At 40.2% G+C, this 18,959-nt stretch overlaps 1 protein-coding gene across 1 annotated transcript in view; it reads left to right on the top strand.

Annotated features, from left to right (window-relative positions):
- Positions 1-2,480, top strand: part of DKK4 (dickkopf WNT signaling pathway inhibitor 4) — a 127,654-nt gene extending 125,174 nt beyond the window's left edge. The window contains exon 4 of the mRNA XM_044082115.1: positions 1,168-2,480. Coding sequence (XP_043938050.1) covers positions 1,168-1,427 — 260 coding nt within the window. The 3' untranslated portion in view covers positions 1,428-2,480. The remainder of the gene's footprint in view (positions 1-1,167) is intronic.
- Positions 2,481-18,959: the final 16,479 nt, after the last annotated feature.

Here is an 18,959-nt window from a genome sequence, read left to right as displayed (position 1 = left end):
ATTATGAACTCTGTACATGTGAAGTGGAATCTTTAGTCAGGAAGCCACTGTGTACTCAACATTTAACAATTGTTATTGTACTAGGAGCACAATCTACAGTAGCAGGTATGTGAAAGTTGTGGTTAGAAGGGAATGATGTAATACTGCTTCTTGGGACATCAAAAACATTTTACAAAATCAGATTATTAACTTAAATCATGCTCTTGGATGAACAAAGTAGAAATGTTAGTAATTATTTAAGAAAGGGGTCCTTTAGCTGGGCCCAAGTGATATGTATATTTTTTTCTACTGATATGTTTTGTTGTTGTTGACAACCAAGCATATCACTACTACTGATTTAGCTCACCCTCATTTGGATGGTTGAAAATCAACACCAGACTCATGCTAGGATAACAAAAAATCAGGCAAACATGGAATATTTTGTTCTTTGATAAAAGTTACCTTTTATATTTTTGCAAACATGCATTTTTTTTTTTTTTTTTTTCTAAAATGATTATTTCGCCTTATCCACTATTAATGAATTATGGTTGCATGTTATTTTCTGAACACAAGCAGCCCCCTAGCTGATCTGATACAATGTGTATTGAGGTAGAATAGTCCCAGGTGAAACACTGGGATCTCTGACCTGCTCTACATACGGTGATCCTGCACCAATGCCACTTCTAATAAGGAGATTCTGTACATAACCACAGCCCACAAATTAATTAAGTAGATGAGACATCCTTGCTTCTGGCTAAACAGTAGTTACTTGGATGCCATACGTTTATCTTTTACTACAGTAGCATAACCATTAAACCTAATGGCCTGACATTTTTTTTTACAGTTTTAAGATCAATCATCTGCTGAATGTTAATGTTTTGGCACTGTTCTTAGGTTTACTACCTCACTGTTTAGCAATAATGCCAAATTCCCTTCCTCCTTCTAGCATGAACGCTGTAACATCACTAGTGATCTAGTGCCATATACCAGTGCTATACCTTCCTCCATTTTTTCACAGCCACATAATAGTACTGCACAGTCTTTCCTTTCAGTTAAAATATTCAGTGATCAAATGCCTAAACCATCCCATCTTCAGCTGTGAAATTTAAAAACAATGCTTTTGGATTGCTCCTACTTAGTTTACATTACTGTAATATTATTATTATTGTTATTATTATTATGTTGCAGGAGGGGAAGGCCATAGCTGTCTCCGCACCTCAGACTGTTCTTTGGGACTGTGTTGTGCCCGACACTTCTGGACCAAGATCTGCAAGCCAGTACTAATAGAAGGACAAGTATGCACCAAGCGAGGCCGCAAGGATGCCCCTCAAGGGCCAGAGATTTTTCAGCGTTGTGATTGTGGTCCTGGACTCACCTGCCGAACTCAGGCATCAGGTACTTCCTCAAGGTCCCAAAGATCTAAGCTAAAGACCTGCCAGCGAAACTAGAGGAATAGACTTGTTTTGTAAACTAAGGATCTGCCATGAGGCAGCAACATGAAAAAAGTTTCCATATCTGAAACAATGCACTGAAAGCAAATGCTGCACAATGTTCACACAGATACCAACATGTTGCAGATCCTGCTAAAACAATGTAAAAGCACATTAAGAACCAATGAAAGAAGAATGAATGTTTCCCACATGCACACGTGCATTCCTGAACATGCAAATGGTTATGTTTTTTTTTTTTTAATACTTTTTTTAAGCTATGAATGTTCCAAACCATTAAGCGCTGTACTGCACATTAGAGATTGCAAAAGTTAAGATATTTTATTACCTGAACTGGAGTATTTCTTCTTCTGTCAATATATCCAGTCAAATGGATCTAGTATTAACCTGTTTAAAGCACGTGTCATCAGGGGCTTCATTTGCTCAGTGAACAAATTTAGTAGATGACTATGGGATTGGACAGGTGTTTTCACTGTTACTAAAAAGATACATATATGAACACACACCCACACACTACATCCAGGAATATCCCAATATATTTTAAACATGTTATTATTAGAAATCTGCAAGCTAAATATTTATTTTAAATTAAAGTGGTTTGTTATGGGAGGGAGTTATCTTATAATATAATCACATGTCTGGATTTCACACCCTGCATGCACAGTAGGAATTCAGAACCATATCCAGCTGTTTATCAAGTTGGAAAAGCTATTCATTTGTTAAATGGGGGTGGGTGATCAGAACACAGTATTTGCATGATGAAAGATTACTGTTTTTAAGAAAAACAACATGGCTCCATGCCCTTCAATTTTCCTGATATGTTGTTTGCAAGGATAAACAGTGTAACTGTTCAACAGCCTGTTTTCTGTATTTAACTAGTGTGCTAGAACTGCTTATTATATGATTTATATCATTCCATTTTGTATGATGCATCTTCATTCCTAAATGGAAACCGAATTCAAGGTGGCAACCTTCTATGCAGTCCTGTAACAGCAGCAATGACCATACTTCTCAGCCGTCCTTGATTTTACAGAACATCCCTGATTTGCCTCATATTTTTGCCCTGCACCTAGTAAAATATATGATTTTTCTGGAAAATTACTGAAGGTTACAGTCAGTCAATATTACCAGACGTCAAGAGTTTCATATTTATTACTGGTCAGAAAATGCATGCTGATGCAAAATTTGTTAAGTATTTCATGAAATAAGAGTCATATTTAAAAACTGTCCCTGGCTTTGGGCCTTTGTACTCACTTACTTTTGGCTTTGCCTAGAATTCGTGAGCACGTGGGAGGCAGGGCCATGTCTCATTCTCAGTCTTTAAGACCATGGCATCATCTGATACCACCAAGGGTCTACCAGTAACACAACAGACTATAGGTTCTTAGGTGTTTACTAGGTTAATGACCACAAGGGCCTTTTTTAAGCCTAGCCATGCATCTCAAACCTCTGACAAGTTTTGGTACCCCTGATAAGTGCAAGCAGAGGCTTGGGGGGTGAAACATTTGCAAGCAGGGGCCTTGGAGATGAACCATTTACAGGCTGCCTGTGCCCATTAGAGACATAGCTGCCAAACCAGAGATGAATTTTCTGTTCCCCATCCAATTGTCCAGGTTACACTTGAATTGGGTTAGGTAGGAACTCTGTTTCACACAGATGGGAAGCCTGTTCCAGAGAAGGTGTAGTCTCTAGGATACATGCCTTTCTCTCCCGCAGGTCCTATTTATATCACAGTCAAGGTTTAAGTACTTAGAACAGGTAATTCTGGTGCTGTTTGTTTTGAGGATATGCAGGCAGTCCATCAAAAGGGGGTGTGACAATGCCTTGTATGCCAGGCATAGATCTCCCCTCAAAAGCCTGTAAGAGACAGAATACAGGGATAGGGCCTTGAGGTGGCCTGCATTGGACATGTTACATACGCCCTGTATTCTTTTACTGAGGAACCTCTGTGGACATTCCAATTGTTGGATGTGCCTTGTTAGGTACATACCAAACGGGTCACTGTTCTCTATGATAGGTGTGATGACTGCCGAATGCAGTGGAATAATGACTTCCTTGGACCTAGATGCCATACCTTTGTTTATAAGTTGCACAAAATAGAATGATTTCCTCACTACTATAGACATGTGATGGTCAAAGGTTAGATTACTGTCTATGTGTGACCCCAAGTCCCTGACTACTGGGTCAACTCTTATGGGTTTGTTGTCAATATGATAGTTACCAGGGATGGATGACTTCCCAAAGGATGCTATATTAAGCATTTCTTGCCATTTAGTTTTAGTCCATGGCTCTAGCACCAGTTGTGTCAGCCCTTCCTGCAGAACATTTGTGTCAGTGGGCAATTCAATGACAGCTTCTAATTTGCAATGATCTGCAAATTTAGTCAGCCAGAGGCCACAGACATTGGCTTTCACTTCAGAGAAGTAACTGCCAAAAAACACTAGTCCCAGGACAGATCCCTGAGGGGCTCCACTTGTGACAGGCCTCTTTGTAGAGGCAGACTCCCCAATTCTAATTTCCTAGGTCCTGTCTGTGAGCCAGCTTACTATCCACTGCATAATATAAGGGTTTGTACCTAACCTCTTAAGTTTGTCAACAATACCCGAGTGGGGGATTGTGTCAAATGACTTGGTCAGTTCAAGGTAGTCAGTGTGATCCATTTTGCCCTCATCCACTGCACTGGTGACCTTCTCAAAAAAATCCACCATGATGAGTTGGCATGACCTGCCCTTGATGAAACAAAACTGGGTTGGGTCCAGTATCTGGAGGTTTCCTTGTCATCACTAAACATTTCCATGATAATTATTTTCATTGCTTTGCATATGACACTAGTGAAACTTATGGGTTTGTAGTTTCCAGGGTCTGTAGATGGCCCACCTTTGCACAGATGGATGACTGTTGCTGTTCTCCATTCATAAGGCACAAAGTCTGTTTGGAGGCTACAGTTAAATAGCAACTACAGAGGGCCTGATAGATCATTTTTCTTTCATTCTTTTTTTTTTTAACAAGAAACATTTTATTAAATTATTACTTATGACATATGCAATCATACATTTATATAAATGAAAACAAACCATACTGACACAATCCCAGCTGCTAGCATTTTACATAACAAACCATACTAATATAATTCTAGTTGTAAACATTATACATCACTTATAATCTACCTAATCATTGTCAGTCAAACATTACGTAGCTCATACAAGTCCTGCCTTCTTTTAAACCTGATTCCTCCCTGTATGTATTGTTCCCACAATTCCCATTTTTCCTATGAAATTTGCTCCTATCCTTTTTTAGAGATACCAATTCCAGTTGTTTTATCTCTGTTACTATATTCACTTCTACTAGTATAGTTGGTTTAGACTTAATTTCCCTTTTCTAGTAATTGCTTTTTTTGGCAACCACCATAATTAGACTCAATTAGAAACGTCTTACTATGTCTAGGCAATTGCGATTCTCTATCATAGCTCAGAAAAAATCATTTCCTTAGTTATATCAATTTGCTCACACAGAATTTCTGACATAGTAGTCTGCAGAGAACATTTAAAGTCTGCCAACTCATAACACTTCCAGAAAACATGTTCCCAATTACCACTTTCTTCTTCATCACACCTCCACTATTTTGCTGTCTACCTGAAGAGAAATACTCTGGAATCGACTTGGGCTTTAAAAATATCTATGTAAACATCTCCAAACAAAAATCCTAAATCTTTAAGATTTTGTTGCATATTTGGGAGACATACATATATCCCCCTTGTTTCTTTGTGAATTCCTTATCCAATCTCTCTTCCCAATCCTTTATAACCTCATCTGATTGATTCTTATAGCTATTAACAAATATTTTATATGCTCTATTGATTATTCCTTTTTAATGGCAGCTTCTGTTCTAGATTCTACTAAGAACTCTACCAGTGCTGGTCTTTCATTTAGGACCCCCCCTATTTCTTTCTCTTTGCCTATACTCTGATATCAGTCTTTGATAGGAAAGGCATTCTCTAACCTGCAGTCCAAATAAGTTCTTGGCATCTTCCCATTCTATTACTTTTCCCTCTGTAGTTATTTGCTCCCAATACCTTGGTTCCTTTGCCATTTTTCTCCAATAAATTCCAACCCCCTCTTGCCTATTGTCTGTATCCCTTATTGCAGTCATCCCTGTCAGCAGAATCTCCTTTCTCATTCTAGTGTTGGCTTAATTCTTAGAATACTTTGTGCTACTTTATGAATATAATATTCTGTATCATTACTGTTATTCTTCTTAAAGGTCTGCTTCCAAAATCCCATTCTCTCTTTCTTGAGCTTCCCCCATTTCATTACCATCCCTTTTTGATAGATCACGTTTCATGCTGTTTAGAAGGCATCCTGGTATACTGTCTGGGCCCACATGATGCAGTGTTCTTGGCCTTAGAAAGAGCATTAAGGACCTGTTCTCTACTGATGGAAGGGGGAGTTATATTTGATGTCACTTCCTGAGGGAAGATTGATGGGGAGAGAGTGGCAAAGTCGGGCCTGAATTTGTCGGCTAGTAGGTGTGCTACATTTTCTGGCTCAATGTAGGTGGCTCTATTAACAATGACCTCAGCACACAATTGTATACTGCATTTGAGGTTGTGGACATAGCTAAAGAATGCCCTGCGACACCAAATTTACCTCAAATTTGGCTTTGGTAGACTTTATTTTTACTCTAGTTGTTTGTTTAGTTTGAAAATGCTTTTATCCTGCTGGCTGCTGCACCTTTTAATTTTTGCCATGATTTTTCTCCCTTCTGTTATACAGCCTACTGACTTTGTGATTCCACCTGGGTGACTTGTATTTTGAGTTAGTTCTGTACTTCTTCCTGGTGGGTACAGCTGTTTCTATCCAGCTTTTAACATGCTTGCATAGGACTTCTGTGAACAGTTCTGTATATGCAGCAGTGTTCATAGAGTTTATGGGGGCTTGCAATTTTGCCAGGTTATCACTTACTAGTAGAAATGTAGCATTAGAGTAGTTCCTGAATTTTCCAGGGTTAGCAGGGTTCCAGGTTTTATTTTTACTTCAAATGAGACCATTTTGTGGTCTGACCTTACCAGAAAAGACATTACACTAGGGAGTGTAATCCCCATATTATTAGTGATGACCAAATGGCTGCACCCCTTCTTGGTATATTGCCCATGGAATTTGTGTTTACAAAATCTGGGAAGCTCTGTGCCTGTACATTTGGTGTCCTATGATTTCCAGTTAATAGTTGGGTGATTAAAGTCACCCATGAATATGGCACTGGGTTGGATGGCGAGTGTTTCTAATAAGTTTAAATACATGGTATAGGTTTCCTGGGTCATAGAGGGGGACACAGCTTGCAAGGAAGTGGCTCTCGATTTTGCTTATGGTGATTTGAATGTGGAGAAGATCAAGTGCATTATCCTGTTTGACAAGCCTTGAGGGATATTTACTTTTATGTAAATTGAGATAACTCCGCCTTTAGTTCCTGTATGTGTAGTAGCTGGTCTAAATGTGTGGAAGGCATTATAACCTTGCACTATCGGTGTGCTGTCCGTGGCTTTAAACCATGTTTTAATGACCACACAGATGTCAGCATTCTCTAGGTGAAGGCAGCATCTAGGGAATGGAGTTTTTTTGTTTAGACTCCTAGCATTGAGCAAACACATTTAGATTTTCTTGGTTTTGATTTGCTATGTCAGAAGTACTTTCAGTTTGGCATTGCCTAAAAAAGGCACTATGAGGGAGGATGATGTTTTAGCCAATATTTGAAAGCTTAGAGGGGAGAGATGCAGACCATCCCTAGCAAAGCAGCGTGGTTTGTTGACCATCTTCTTCCATGCTGACAAATATTTCATAACCTTAGAATGAAACCAGAACCTAAGCCAGTTATTAAAACCAGTCATCCTTTGTTCATATTGTGGAATCATCCTAGCAGAAGGTAAAATGCTGCTCACTGTAAAGCTCATAACAGCCTGGGACACATTTTCCGAGAGCTTCATGATGTCTCTCTTCATATAGTCTAGGGAGGTATGTCTCAGGACATTTACTCCCACATGGACTATGAGTGTATCATACTGGTACTTGTGGTCCAATGACCTGAGTGCATACACCATATGATGGATCCTGGCACCTGGTAAACAACTGACTTACTCAGCCTGGTGAGAGGGACATCAGTGTGTCGCACAATGGAGTCTCCAATGACTAGAATGTTGGATTTTGTGGTGGCTTGCCTTATGGGCTTAGAAGGAGAGGCTCCATGAGCTGTGTCTATAAGTGCTGATGTGGGTGTTGTTTTGAAAGAGAGCATTCGGGGTTGCTGGGGGTGTTTGTTATGTGTACTTTTTCTAGAAGGTCTTTGGGTTTGGGAAGGTTGCACTTAAGTGCCTCAGTGTATATGGGTCTGTGTGTCAGCTTTGAATTGTGTGTGTGATGGGTGCAGTGTGTGTACTACTCATCACCTTATTGACATTAGGGGTGCTTTTATGTGAGAGCTTTGCCTCCAGTGACATTGTGTAAATACATCTCCCACATGCCATAACAGTTTGTTTGAGATTTAACTGGTTGTCAATAAATGTGAGGCAATTTCTACATGGTCTCAGGATACCCATGTCCACAAACCTGGTAATAGAGATAGTGGGAAACTTCATATCCATGGTAATAGACCCTTTTTACTGATTAGACAGTTGGAGTGACAATATAAAGTAACGTTAGAAGTATCTGGTTTGCAACTCTGGGAGCAGTGCTTGTCACTGCAAACAAGTTGTCCTGTGTACAACTAGGTATTGGTGAAATTTCAATGGCTTTTATAGGAAAAATGTCAACTCAAGGCGTCTGTGGCTATATAGGGCACTGCCAGACAATTAAGGGGAAACTTATGGATAAAGTATTTAAGCAGATTCTGAAGTTAGTAGCAAATAAGAGTACTTACCAAAAAGAAATAATTAGTTTGTCAAGAATGATGAAAAGAGGGGAGTCACCGGAATGGCTACTGCCTGACTACTATTAGTGTTAGTCTCACCAAAGCTTTACTCTGCTGGGATACAATGCTCTTTTGCTTCTTTTCTCATCCGAAGCAAAACAGCACTGATCCCAAGATGAGAAGCAGGCCAAAGCCTGTTTGATGATCCACAGCCTTGTCCCAGATGATGTAAGGGTCTGTAGGCTTGCTGTAGCCTTTTCCCAGTAGCTGCCTTGAATAGTAACCAGACCAATCAGGAAGGTCAAGCACAGACACTTTCAACAAGAAATAGTCAAGAATCTTTGCACTCTGTTCCTTCTCTCACCAGCAGCAAATTAAGTACAAATTCCAAACTGGCACCTATGAAGCCGTTATTAGGCTTTCCAATGATCTGCAGTGCCCAGGAAACAGTGTTCTTATGCTCCTTCTCTCACTAGAATCAAAACATAGGGACTAATCCCAAGATGACTACTGACAGGCGGCAGAATGTGGGCTCTCCAGTAATTGGTGGTCATGGAGTAGAGTTAATATCCTAAAAGCCGTGGTGTGCACTAAGCAATTAGATACGAAAGAGAGGATAACTTAAACTTTAGCTATTTAAGTGGAGAGCCATTAATTTTAAAAGAGCAAGCTAGATTGGAAGAGGTTGGCACTTTGTATTCTGGTTCTATGGAATTCAGTGGGATGGACAATATATTTAAATAGTTGGAGAATGATTTCAAAAAATGATAATTCTGTGCTGAAATTAGACAATGAAAGAGGAGAGGAGAGGAAAGGACAAATTATGGTTAAATTATCATAATGGGCAGGCAACTACAAAGACAGTTGAGTTGACAAACACAACAGCACCAGAGTGGGAGGGTGGGGAAAAACTTAATTTCTGTGTGACTTGCAACAGGCACAGCTGTGGTCTCTTTCCTAGTTTAAATATGCAATTAAAAGCAGAATACAAGTAAACCACAGTGTAAAGAAATGCATGACAACATACATAACAGAAGAAGGCAGTACAGCAACACAAAATACAAGAAAGCAAAAACAAACTAACGTTTCCCTTACAACAAGTTGTGGCAGAGTCTGGGTAAGCATTTCTAGTAAAGCCTTGGAATGTTTTATTTTACCCCTTAAATAGGGTAAGCGTTTCTAGTAAAGCTTTGGAATGTTTTATTTTACCTCCTAAACAGAAGGTTAAATTTCCACCTTCACCCTCAGTTTTCAGGTAATTAACCTTAATTGACATGTTCTGATTTCTAAGTGACACACAAAGAGACACAGCTGTGGTCTCTTTCCTAGTTTAAATATGCAATTAAAAGAAAAATACAAGTAAACCACAGTGTAAAAAAAATGAATCACAAAATACAAAACAGAAAAAGGCAATAAAGCAACACAAATAAAAGAAAGCAAAAATAAACTAACCTTTCCCTCATGGCAGAGTCTGGGTGAGCTTTTCTAGTAAAGCCTTGGAATGTTTTATTTTACCCGATAAATGGAAGGTTAAGTTCTACATTACATTACTGTATAGGTAGATGTTACAGTGCCACTACACTACACTATGGAAACAAGCAGCCATTTCCCTATGCTGCTATAACAGCTCTGTTCTATGTCTTGAAATGTAGGTCCCAGTCAGGTGGGGATAGGGGTGTGATGAAACAATAGGTGGCAGTGGTCAGATTGCTGCCAACTGTGGAAAAATATTACTTAATTAAACACCTATTGTGGTTTTAGATTTCTGAAGGCTTTTCAATCAGTATGGTATGCTTTGTTGAATTACATTGGTGGTGCTTATCAATAAGAAACCTTCAATAGTCTTCTACAGGTGTGCTCTCATCTCTCTCGCCAGTGCAGTACAGAAAATTATGGTAAGAGTAGGGAAGGACTACTGGTAGTGTAGACAAGTGCAATATAGAATTATGCATTGTATTAACTATGCACATAAACATAACCTGGAAACATAACTCACCTTAAACATAATGAAACTCATTTTCTGCAAGGGGTATGCTCCCTGAATCCCCCAAGTGTGTGCAAGGGGACTGTGTCCCCCACACCATCCTACTTTAAAAATTCACACTCAGGTTGCATCACCTTGAATAAAGGAAATATTCTTTTAGGTGAATTCCATTTCATGATTATAATGCAGTTAACTATGACAAGTAATTCTACACTTTGTAATTGTTAGGGAGAAATGGGTGGACCATTCCTCCAACAGTTTTTTCTTGCCAAGACCGATGAAGGAATTTGCCTCTCTCCATGGATGTCAGGAACAATATAAAATATGAACACAGGTGGGCCAAAAACTTTATTTTATTTATTTTGGTAATGGTTTTATTCTCTAACTCTGACTGTCAGCTCACATGCTACAACTAGACACGTATTTAGAGAATCTATCCACATTGCCAGTGAACCACTTTGGGAAAGGCCCAGACATAAGGAAAGGCCTGGCTTTTTCCCTAACTTGCGAGGAAGACTAAATCCCTCTAATGGAAGGCCACTCCTCACTGGAGGCTGAAGGACTCTTTCCAGTATTCTGCCATCAGTAGGGATGTAGTAAATCTTAACAGAAGATGCACAGTGCATCTCGAAAAAGCCCCTGTACAACAACCCAAAATAAAAAATAAAATTTGGAAGGGAATTATTGGCACATTTCCATGGAATACAGCCAATAAAGGGGTAAGATGAACAGCTCCATGGCACAGAAAAATAAAGCCCTTACTGTTCTCTAAGATAACCAGTATTCCCTTAGCAGCAGGGGCACATCAGGCTGTTGCAAGGGGAGTATGGGAGTAAGCAGCAGACAATGACTGCCCACCACAGGAGGGAATGAAGGAGACAGCCTAGGCTTGCTGCAATAAAGTACAGTTGTGTAAGATGGACTTACCATAACAGCAGATGTTTGAGTGATCACTGCTGTAGTAGCCTTAGCTATATGGGTTATATCCTCCCAAGGATGTAACAGCCAGAGAGCTTCCAAAGCTTCAGACCACCTTCCTCATGCCCACATTGTCAGTCAGCTCAAGCTGAGCTGAAAAAAAAAAACAAGTTTGGGTGCAAAGCCCTTTACAGCTTCCCTTCCAGCAGAAACGGGGGGGGGGGGTTGAGGAGCTAGGAGCAACAACAAATAATGTTCATACCCTGCATAAAAAAACATACCAAAAAACAAGGGGGCTGGAGAGAGGGAGCGGCTACTGCAGTACTGATCATTCAAACATTTATTGTAATGGTAAGTTCAACTTAAACAACTGTACTGTTCTTCATACTGATCACTACTGCAGTAGGCTTAGCTATGTGGGTAGATTACTACAGCTAACTATTATGGGGAGGTGGAAAGAGAATGGACCAGGAGCCCCTAGAGAATGGTCCTAGCAAAGCTTGATCTAGACCCAAAGAAGGAATCATGCTTATAGTCCTCTGTAAAAGTATGTACAGAGGACTAAGTAGCAGCTTCTAGAATACTTCTAGAAACCAAACTTTTCCAAAAAACCACAGATGAAGCTAAGGCCTTGGTAGAGTGGGCCTTGACCCTGCCTGGAATGCATTTGTTATGGTAAGTATAACAAAAAATAATAATTAAACAACCATTTGGAAATAGTCTTTTTTGACACATTGTCCCTTTTTATTAAGTCTTTTTTGACACATTGTCCCTTTTTATTACCTTCACTAGAAATTAACACCTGATCCAAATATCTAACAGATTTAGTTCTGTCAAGACAGTACCTTAGTTGCCTGTGGCTCTCCAAAGTATAAAGTATCCTTTCTCCCTCAATTTTTAGGATCAGAAAAGAAAACAGTGGGGATGATAGTTTGGCTTAAAATAAACTTGGATACCACTTCAGGCATAAAATAAGGGTTAGTTCTCAAAGAAACCCTGTCCCTGTGGAAAATGAGATAGGGTTGACTCACCATATAAGCAACTTAGATACCCTTCTTGCAGATGTCACAGCAATCAGCAAAACTGTCTTCCACATTAAAAACTTCAAGTCAGCAAGATAGGCTGGTTCAAATGGAGCAAGTGTTTATTTCTCTAACACAAAATTAAGATCCCAAGAAGGGGCCACTGCTTTTCTAGGAGGCCTCTTATGCAAAATCCTTTCAGGAACATTTTGAGATGAGACTGCATTGAAACTGGAGGATCCATGAGCAGATACGATGAAATGGCCAATAAGTGAACCTTGACAGAGGAGTAAGAAAGGCCATAGCTCACAAAGATATTGTAAAGCCAGAGAACAACTAGCCCTTAATGGTTACTGGTTATGAACAACTAGCCCTTAATGGTTACTGGTTATGTTACTGGAACCAACTAGAAAACCTTTTCAATTTGCTAATATATGATTTTCCTAGTAGCAGGCTTTCTTGCATCCATTAGTGCCTGCTGCACATCCTTAGAAAATAAGTGCCTAAGAGGAATTAAAACACAATCATCCACACAGCCAAATGAAGATGACTGATGTTGGAGTGTATCAAACACCCCTAGTCTTGTTTAAGTAGATCCATTTTGTGAGGAAGCTTGTGGTAATTGCCCCTGGCCATTTCTAAAAGAAGGGAGAACCATGGTTGTCTGTGCCAGAAGGGCGTCACCACAATGGTCTTGGGGGATTCCTTCTGAATCTTCAGAAGTACCCTTGAAATTAATGGAAAGACATACAAGAACATTTCTGTCCAAATAAAAGAAAAGGCATCAGTCTTCCAGGGCTTTTTGCATGGAGTTCTGAAACAGAATTTTGTCAGTTGATTGTTCAGACAGGAGGCAAAGAGGTCTATTTAAGGGACTCCCCACAGAGGGATGAAATCTCATAAGACCCCCTGACCTAGTTCCATTCATGAAGGTCTGCTCTTATCCTGCTCAGCTTGTCTGCCACACAATTTTGCTCTGATGGAATGTAGAATGACTGTAGAGTGAGACTGTACTGTAAAACTATATCCCAAGCTAACATGACTAGTCTGCAGAGGGGTTACTACCTAGTCCCCCCTTACTTGCTGATGTACCGTATGACTGCAGTATTGTCTATAACCACTTGAAGAGGTCATAGGGACAAAAGATGGTTCAGAGAGTTGAATTCCTTGATCAAAGCAAGCATCTCCTTGATATCTATGTACTTGAGCTCATCCTTGGTGTCCCATACCCCCTGTACTTTTATCTCTCCTTAAACTTCTCCTCAAGCAAAGCCCAAATGTTTGTGGTGACTGACTGCTTTGGAGCAGGGAGAGAGAAGGGGAGACTTGGATTTAAGAATATCTGTTGTCTCCTCTTAAAGATTTCTCTTCTCACAACCCCCGCATTGGGATCTTAAAAAAAAAATAAAGGTTGTTGATGCTGGGACCAAAGAGATTTCAGATACCACTGTATCTTTCTCATGTGGAGTCTTGCCAGGGGTATCATGAGAATCATAGATGACCCGAGTCCCAATATCCTAGGGTCCGAGTGGAAAACCTTAGAAATTGATCTAGACAGAGGTCTATTTTTTCTGTGGAAGGAAAGCTGTTTGAATGGAGGTGTCTAGTTGAAATCCCAGGAACACAATCCTTTGTAAGGGAGTCAAGATAGACTCTTGGAATCCCAGTTTGTGCAAGAGATCTCTCACCCAGGAGGCAGATTCCTGACACCTCAAAAGAGACTTTGCAAAGGTAAACAAGTTGCCTAAATATGGAGAAATGTGGATACCCTGTAGTCTGCAATAACTATAATCTGTAATTGGAGCTACACACTGTGGACACTCTTGGTGCAATGGCTAGTCCAAAAGGTAAGGTAGAAAACTAATAATCTGATCCAGACACACAAAACCATAAGAAATGTCTTGAAGTATGGATGAACAAGGATGTGATGATAAGCATCTTTTAAGGCCAGTGTTAACATGAAACTTGAAAGAGGAAGAACAGGTAACAGGTTGTGAAGTGACAACATTTTGAATTTGGCCACTACCACAAACATATTTAGAAAAAGAAAGATCCAGGACTGGTCTCCAAGTATTTTCTTTTGTTGGCACTAGGAACATCCTGCCACACCAGGGAAGGAAGAACTGGTGCTATCACTCCTTGGGACAGCATGCGACGAAGAACAGATGGAAACAAAGAGTCTGATCTGCAGAATGAAGACTAGCCCCCGGGAAGAAGGAATTACCTCCAACTGCCATCTGTCATCTTGATCAATGATTTTTGGAACCCATTTGTCTGAAACAATCTGTTGCCAAAGAGAAAAACAGACAGTCAGACCTTCTGGAAGAAAACAGGTGCAGGGCAGGACAGGGTCACAAGGTCTCCTTAAAAGTCATTCAGACTTGTTGGATTGTCCTTGGTTTTGGGAGATTTGAGACTTCTTTCTGGAACTCCTTGCCATTTTTCTTAAATGCCTGTATACCTGAATTCTGTTGAGATTGTCTGCACTGAATCTCTATCCAAGGGAGAATTTAAAATCTCATTTTTACATGATCTGGGAGGTTCTGAGAATATAGCCAAACAAACATCCTTAAAACAGTACCAGTGGCCACAGCCCTGGATGAAGTATCAATAGAATCATACACATACTGCAAACAATGTGCAGTGACCTGTGCAATAGAAGAAACTAAACTATTTAAAGCATCTTTTCTTCACAAACTAAAGCATTTCTTATACTTTCACAATTTCTCAGAACAAAATTTAACGTCAAATTTGCAGAAGTATACACTCTCCCCATATGTATCAATAATTTTCCCATCCTTATTAGAAAGAGTAGGATTGGAATTAACTAAGTGCTTAGTAGCAGTGGAATTAACTAATGCTATAGCTGCTGGCTCAATTTTGGAATTGTGTACAAGAATTTAAAAGACTGAGGAAGTTTATACAGTCAATCTGCCTTTTTAGGGACAGCTGTCTGAGTATCAGGAAAATTGCAGGCAGTGAGACTCGCATCCTCTAAAGCAGACAGGAGAAGAGGAATGGGTGTAATTTCTGGAAAATCGTCCTGTAACAACTCATAGTATTTTTTGAATGACTGATAAACTTCAGTGTCCTCCCACTGAAAACTCAAGCACATTCTAGCAACAGTCTCAGAAAAAGAGAACCCCCCCCACAATGGGAGAATCAGAAACTGAGCTCTCTTGAGTCTGAATCAAAAACCTGAGGCCAAAAACCTGAATCCATCCCTGCATCTTCCCGTTCAGATTCAGAATCTCGAATCTCTCCAGGATAAGAGGAATCCCTCTTTCCTTTACCAGAAACCACTTTACAAGAAGGATCAACAGCCTGAATTAAACCCTGAGCCACCCCACTAAATTACTCCTATATAAAGAATTTTGAGGAGGAGTAGAGACATGCTTGGTTTTCTGTTTCTTTTTGATAGGAACAATTGGGCCAACTGTATTACTAATGGAAGTAGCTGCTTCCGCAGGGATTGACACAACATTCTGACACAGTACAGAAACATTCTCTGCTCCCTCTCCTAGGACCAACAGGAGTGTCTCTCCCTTACCCACTGAGGGGACTCCCAACAGCCACAGTGGATGTGGCTAACCCCAGTCTATAGTGGCTGTAGGTGCTATACCAGAGGTATCCAGGGTAAAAGATGAGTAGTCTGAGGTACAACAAATGGCCACAACAGAGTCACCCACCCTATGGCTGAGGTGAATTGCTAGTCTGCTGTACTGGCAAAGGCTGTTTGCTTAACTTTTTCTTTTTGTGGCCGGAAGAAAGACAGACCATGGGACTGGTAGTCTGTTCTACAGTTAACCTGAAAATGGTGCCGCTTCCCCTGGGAAGACAAGCATGAAATGACAGTAAATTACCAGTTCACAAAAGTTACTTTTTTGACAGAAAAAACACAGTAAAAAGTACTTAATGGCATCAACTTTGTCAGCCCCGGAAATAAAAAAATAAACACAACTTCTCCACAGAAAATGTTTTCAGTTAGTTTATACTACTTTTAAACTGACAGAAAAAAAGATTACTCCATTTAAATGTCCATTGCAGTCTCAAGGCAGTCCATTAAATCACACTCCTAGCGTTAAAATAACTTTCCTGAACAGGATCGTAATAAAACATCAACCAAATTTAGAAAATGAAATTTTTTTTCCCCAAAGGGAACTTGTATTCCCAGAAAAGAAACATCTAAACTTGTCTTTTAGTAAGCTTAGCTTCAGCTGATTGATAGTTTGGGTATGTGGAAGGTGCCCTGAAACTTTGGAAGTTGGCTGTTTGTTATACCCATGGCAGGATATAACCCATATAGCTAAGGCTGCTGCAGCAGTGATCAGTATGAAGAGCATAGCAGAGTTACGAGTCTAGCAAACTCCATGCTGCAGAAGAGGTATGCTACTGAAGTGAGAATGCACCTTCCAAAGGGAGCATCTCCAGAGCTTACAAGGCTGCCACAGGATGGCGTGAGTTAGTGCACACACCCTAGCAGCAATATGATGCTCCACCAGTGTCCTCACCAGCTCAGGACACGTACCAGGATGTGCCCAGGGAAGCTAAGGCAAATGCAACAGATGAATGAGGAAAGGAGCTGGTGGCAGCTGACTGTCAGCTGCAGGGAGGGGGAAAACAGGAATGGAAGGTTGCTTAAGTGTGTGAAAACTGAAGGAAGTGTGCATTAAAGGTGATCATGCACCAGAAAATCAGCTGAGAAAAGCCATAAGCGTACTTATTTTTGTCCAGAGGTTGTGTTACCTTGAGCTGAGTGTTGGAGTATCTGTGACAATTCAACACTTGTTTTTAGGTGCTCCATGTTCCCTAATATCACATCTGTTATGTAAGGCTTAATACCTCCCAGGACTTAGAAGCAGTCATTCCTCTCATCTGGTGGAATTGGTTATTTTTACTCAGTAGGCAGAGAGGAAAAGGAGACCACAGAGAATCCCAGTTACTGGCTGATTAAAAGTCTACACTCTAATTCTCTTAAATTGGATGATATATTTTGTGTGTGTGTGTGTGTGTGTGTGTGTGTGTGTGTGTGTGTGTGTGTGTGTGTATGTTTTGAGGGTGGGGGGGTGGGCTTGCAATAGATGCAGAGAGACAGCCATACCAGTCAACATCACAACACACTCCTCTACTGGTAATCACATTTACTAGCTAATGCCTTTTAAATGGCTCCTGGTCTTTACCAGGAGCTGAGATTAGACATGCCCCAGGATGTCTCACCCACTCCCCTTGAGAAAGAGAGAAGACGAATAGACATTGCCTTACCATTCCTCTTATACCTCAAAATACAATGGTTATTGAAGGAACCCAAGTTATCTAGGTTGTGGTCAAGCCTTCATAAATCAATGCCATATGGCTGACAGGTGTTTAACTCCTTCAAAAAATTGGTAAAATACAATAAAAAAGAAGAAGACCACAAGACAAAAGGGGAACAGAGCAGCTACCCTGTTGACTGAGAAGCCCATGAAAATCTGGAGTTAATGCCAATGCCAGTGTAATTAGTCCATCTTATTCACAGCTTCCACTCAGTAGGCTATGGAGGTGCAAAGAATAGTACGTTCTTCAGTGAAGGAGTGCATAAAAAATGCTCTTCCAAACCTCAGCCCAGCATTTAATGCAACAGCTAAGTTAAAATGCTTTGTAACAGTGACAGCAGTGGATTAGGCCACAAAGCTCAGAAGACAGTCTTGACAGGATCCCTGAAGCAAGCAGCTTAACAGATTAATGCCTTACCCTAAATGGTGCTTAAATGGACCTGGCAAGAGCTGTCCCACTTACAAGTACCTAACCAAATCTGGTTTGATATTGTTAACCGAGCTAGGGAAAAGAGGGACATAGCAGTGTCTACAACATAGGGAGTCTGTTACACCAACTGCTCTATATGGGAACATATAAAGAATATCACAGCATGATATCTCTTGGAGGAAAAAAAGAAAAGGAAGCTGGGGGATAAAAAAGGACTTGTAGCAAGATTTTAATCACTAGGTCTGTCATAGTAGTACAAAGGCTGATTATGTAAAGTTAGAAAGGGTATGAGAGTGCAACTGATTGTATAGAACAATCAGCAGGACAGTATGTCCTATTAGATACTTGAGGGATGAGACATAGAAGCCATTTGTTGGCTGACCAGCACAAGGTAGAATAGCTGTTCAGTAATACAGTGGAACACTGAAAATGTGATGGGCTGCGTTGTACATACCTGTGACTTACAAAGAATTTTCCTAACTTGCACCCAATAACTCAGATAACATACTACTGTGAGTTGCAAAGGCAGTTTGATTACCTATTTTCCTACAGTATAAAGTAGGGAAAATGAATAACCTCTCCAACTTTATTTTCTTTTTATGGCACAGCTCAGAACAGTCTAGTGATTGCTCTGATGTTGTCCTTGCTGGTTTGGCTAGCTTGTTTGTGCCACTCATACTTTGGGCATATGGGGGTTGGGAGGGTGGCCTAATGGTTAAGGTGTTTGCCTTATAAACACAAGGTGCAGGGTTTAAGTCTCACAAGGGATAATTGGCTAAGCTTAAAATGGCTCACAAGGGCAGTTAGCTTAGTACTAATCTATGAACCTATACTCTGAATCTACCATAAATGCAGTTACTGTGTACTCAAAGCTCATCACAGCCAATATGTGTTTGCCTTACAAACACAAGGTGCAGGGTTTAAGTCTCACAAGGGATAATTGGCTAAGCTTAAAATGGCTCGCAAGG

This window comes from Protopterus annectens, chromosome 9.part0, assembly GCF_019279795.1.
Source record: "Protopterus annectens isolate FY-2018-M chromosome 9.part0, PAN1.0, whole genome shotgun sequence".
In the NCBI taxonomy this organism is placed as follows: domain Eukaryota; kingdom Metazoa; phylum Chordata; order Ceratodontiformes; family Protopteridae; genus Protopterus; species Protopterus annectens.
This window is presented reverse-complemented; position numbering and strand designations above follow the sequence as displayed.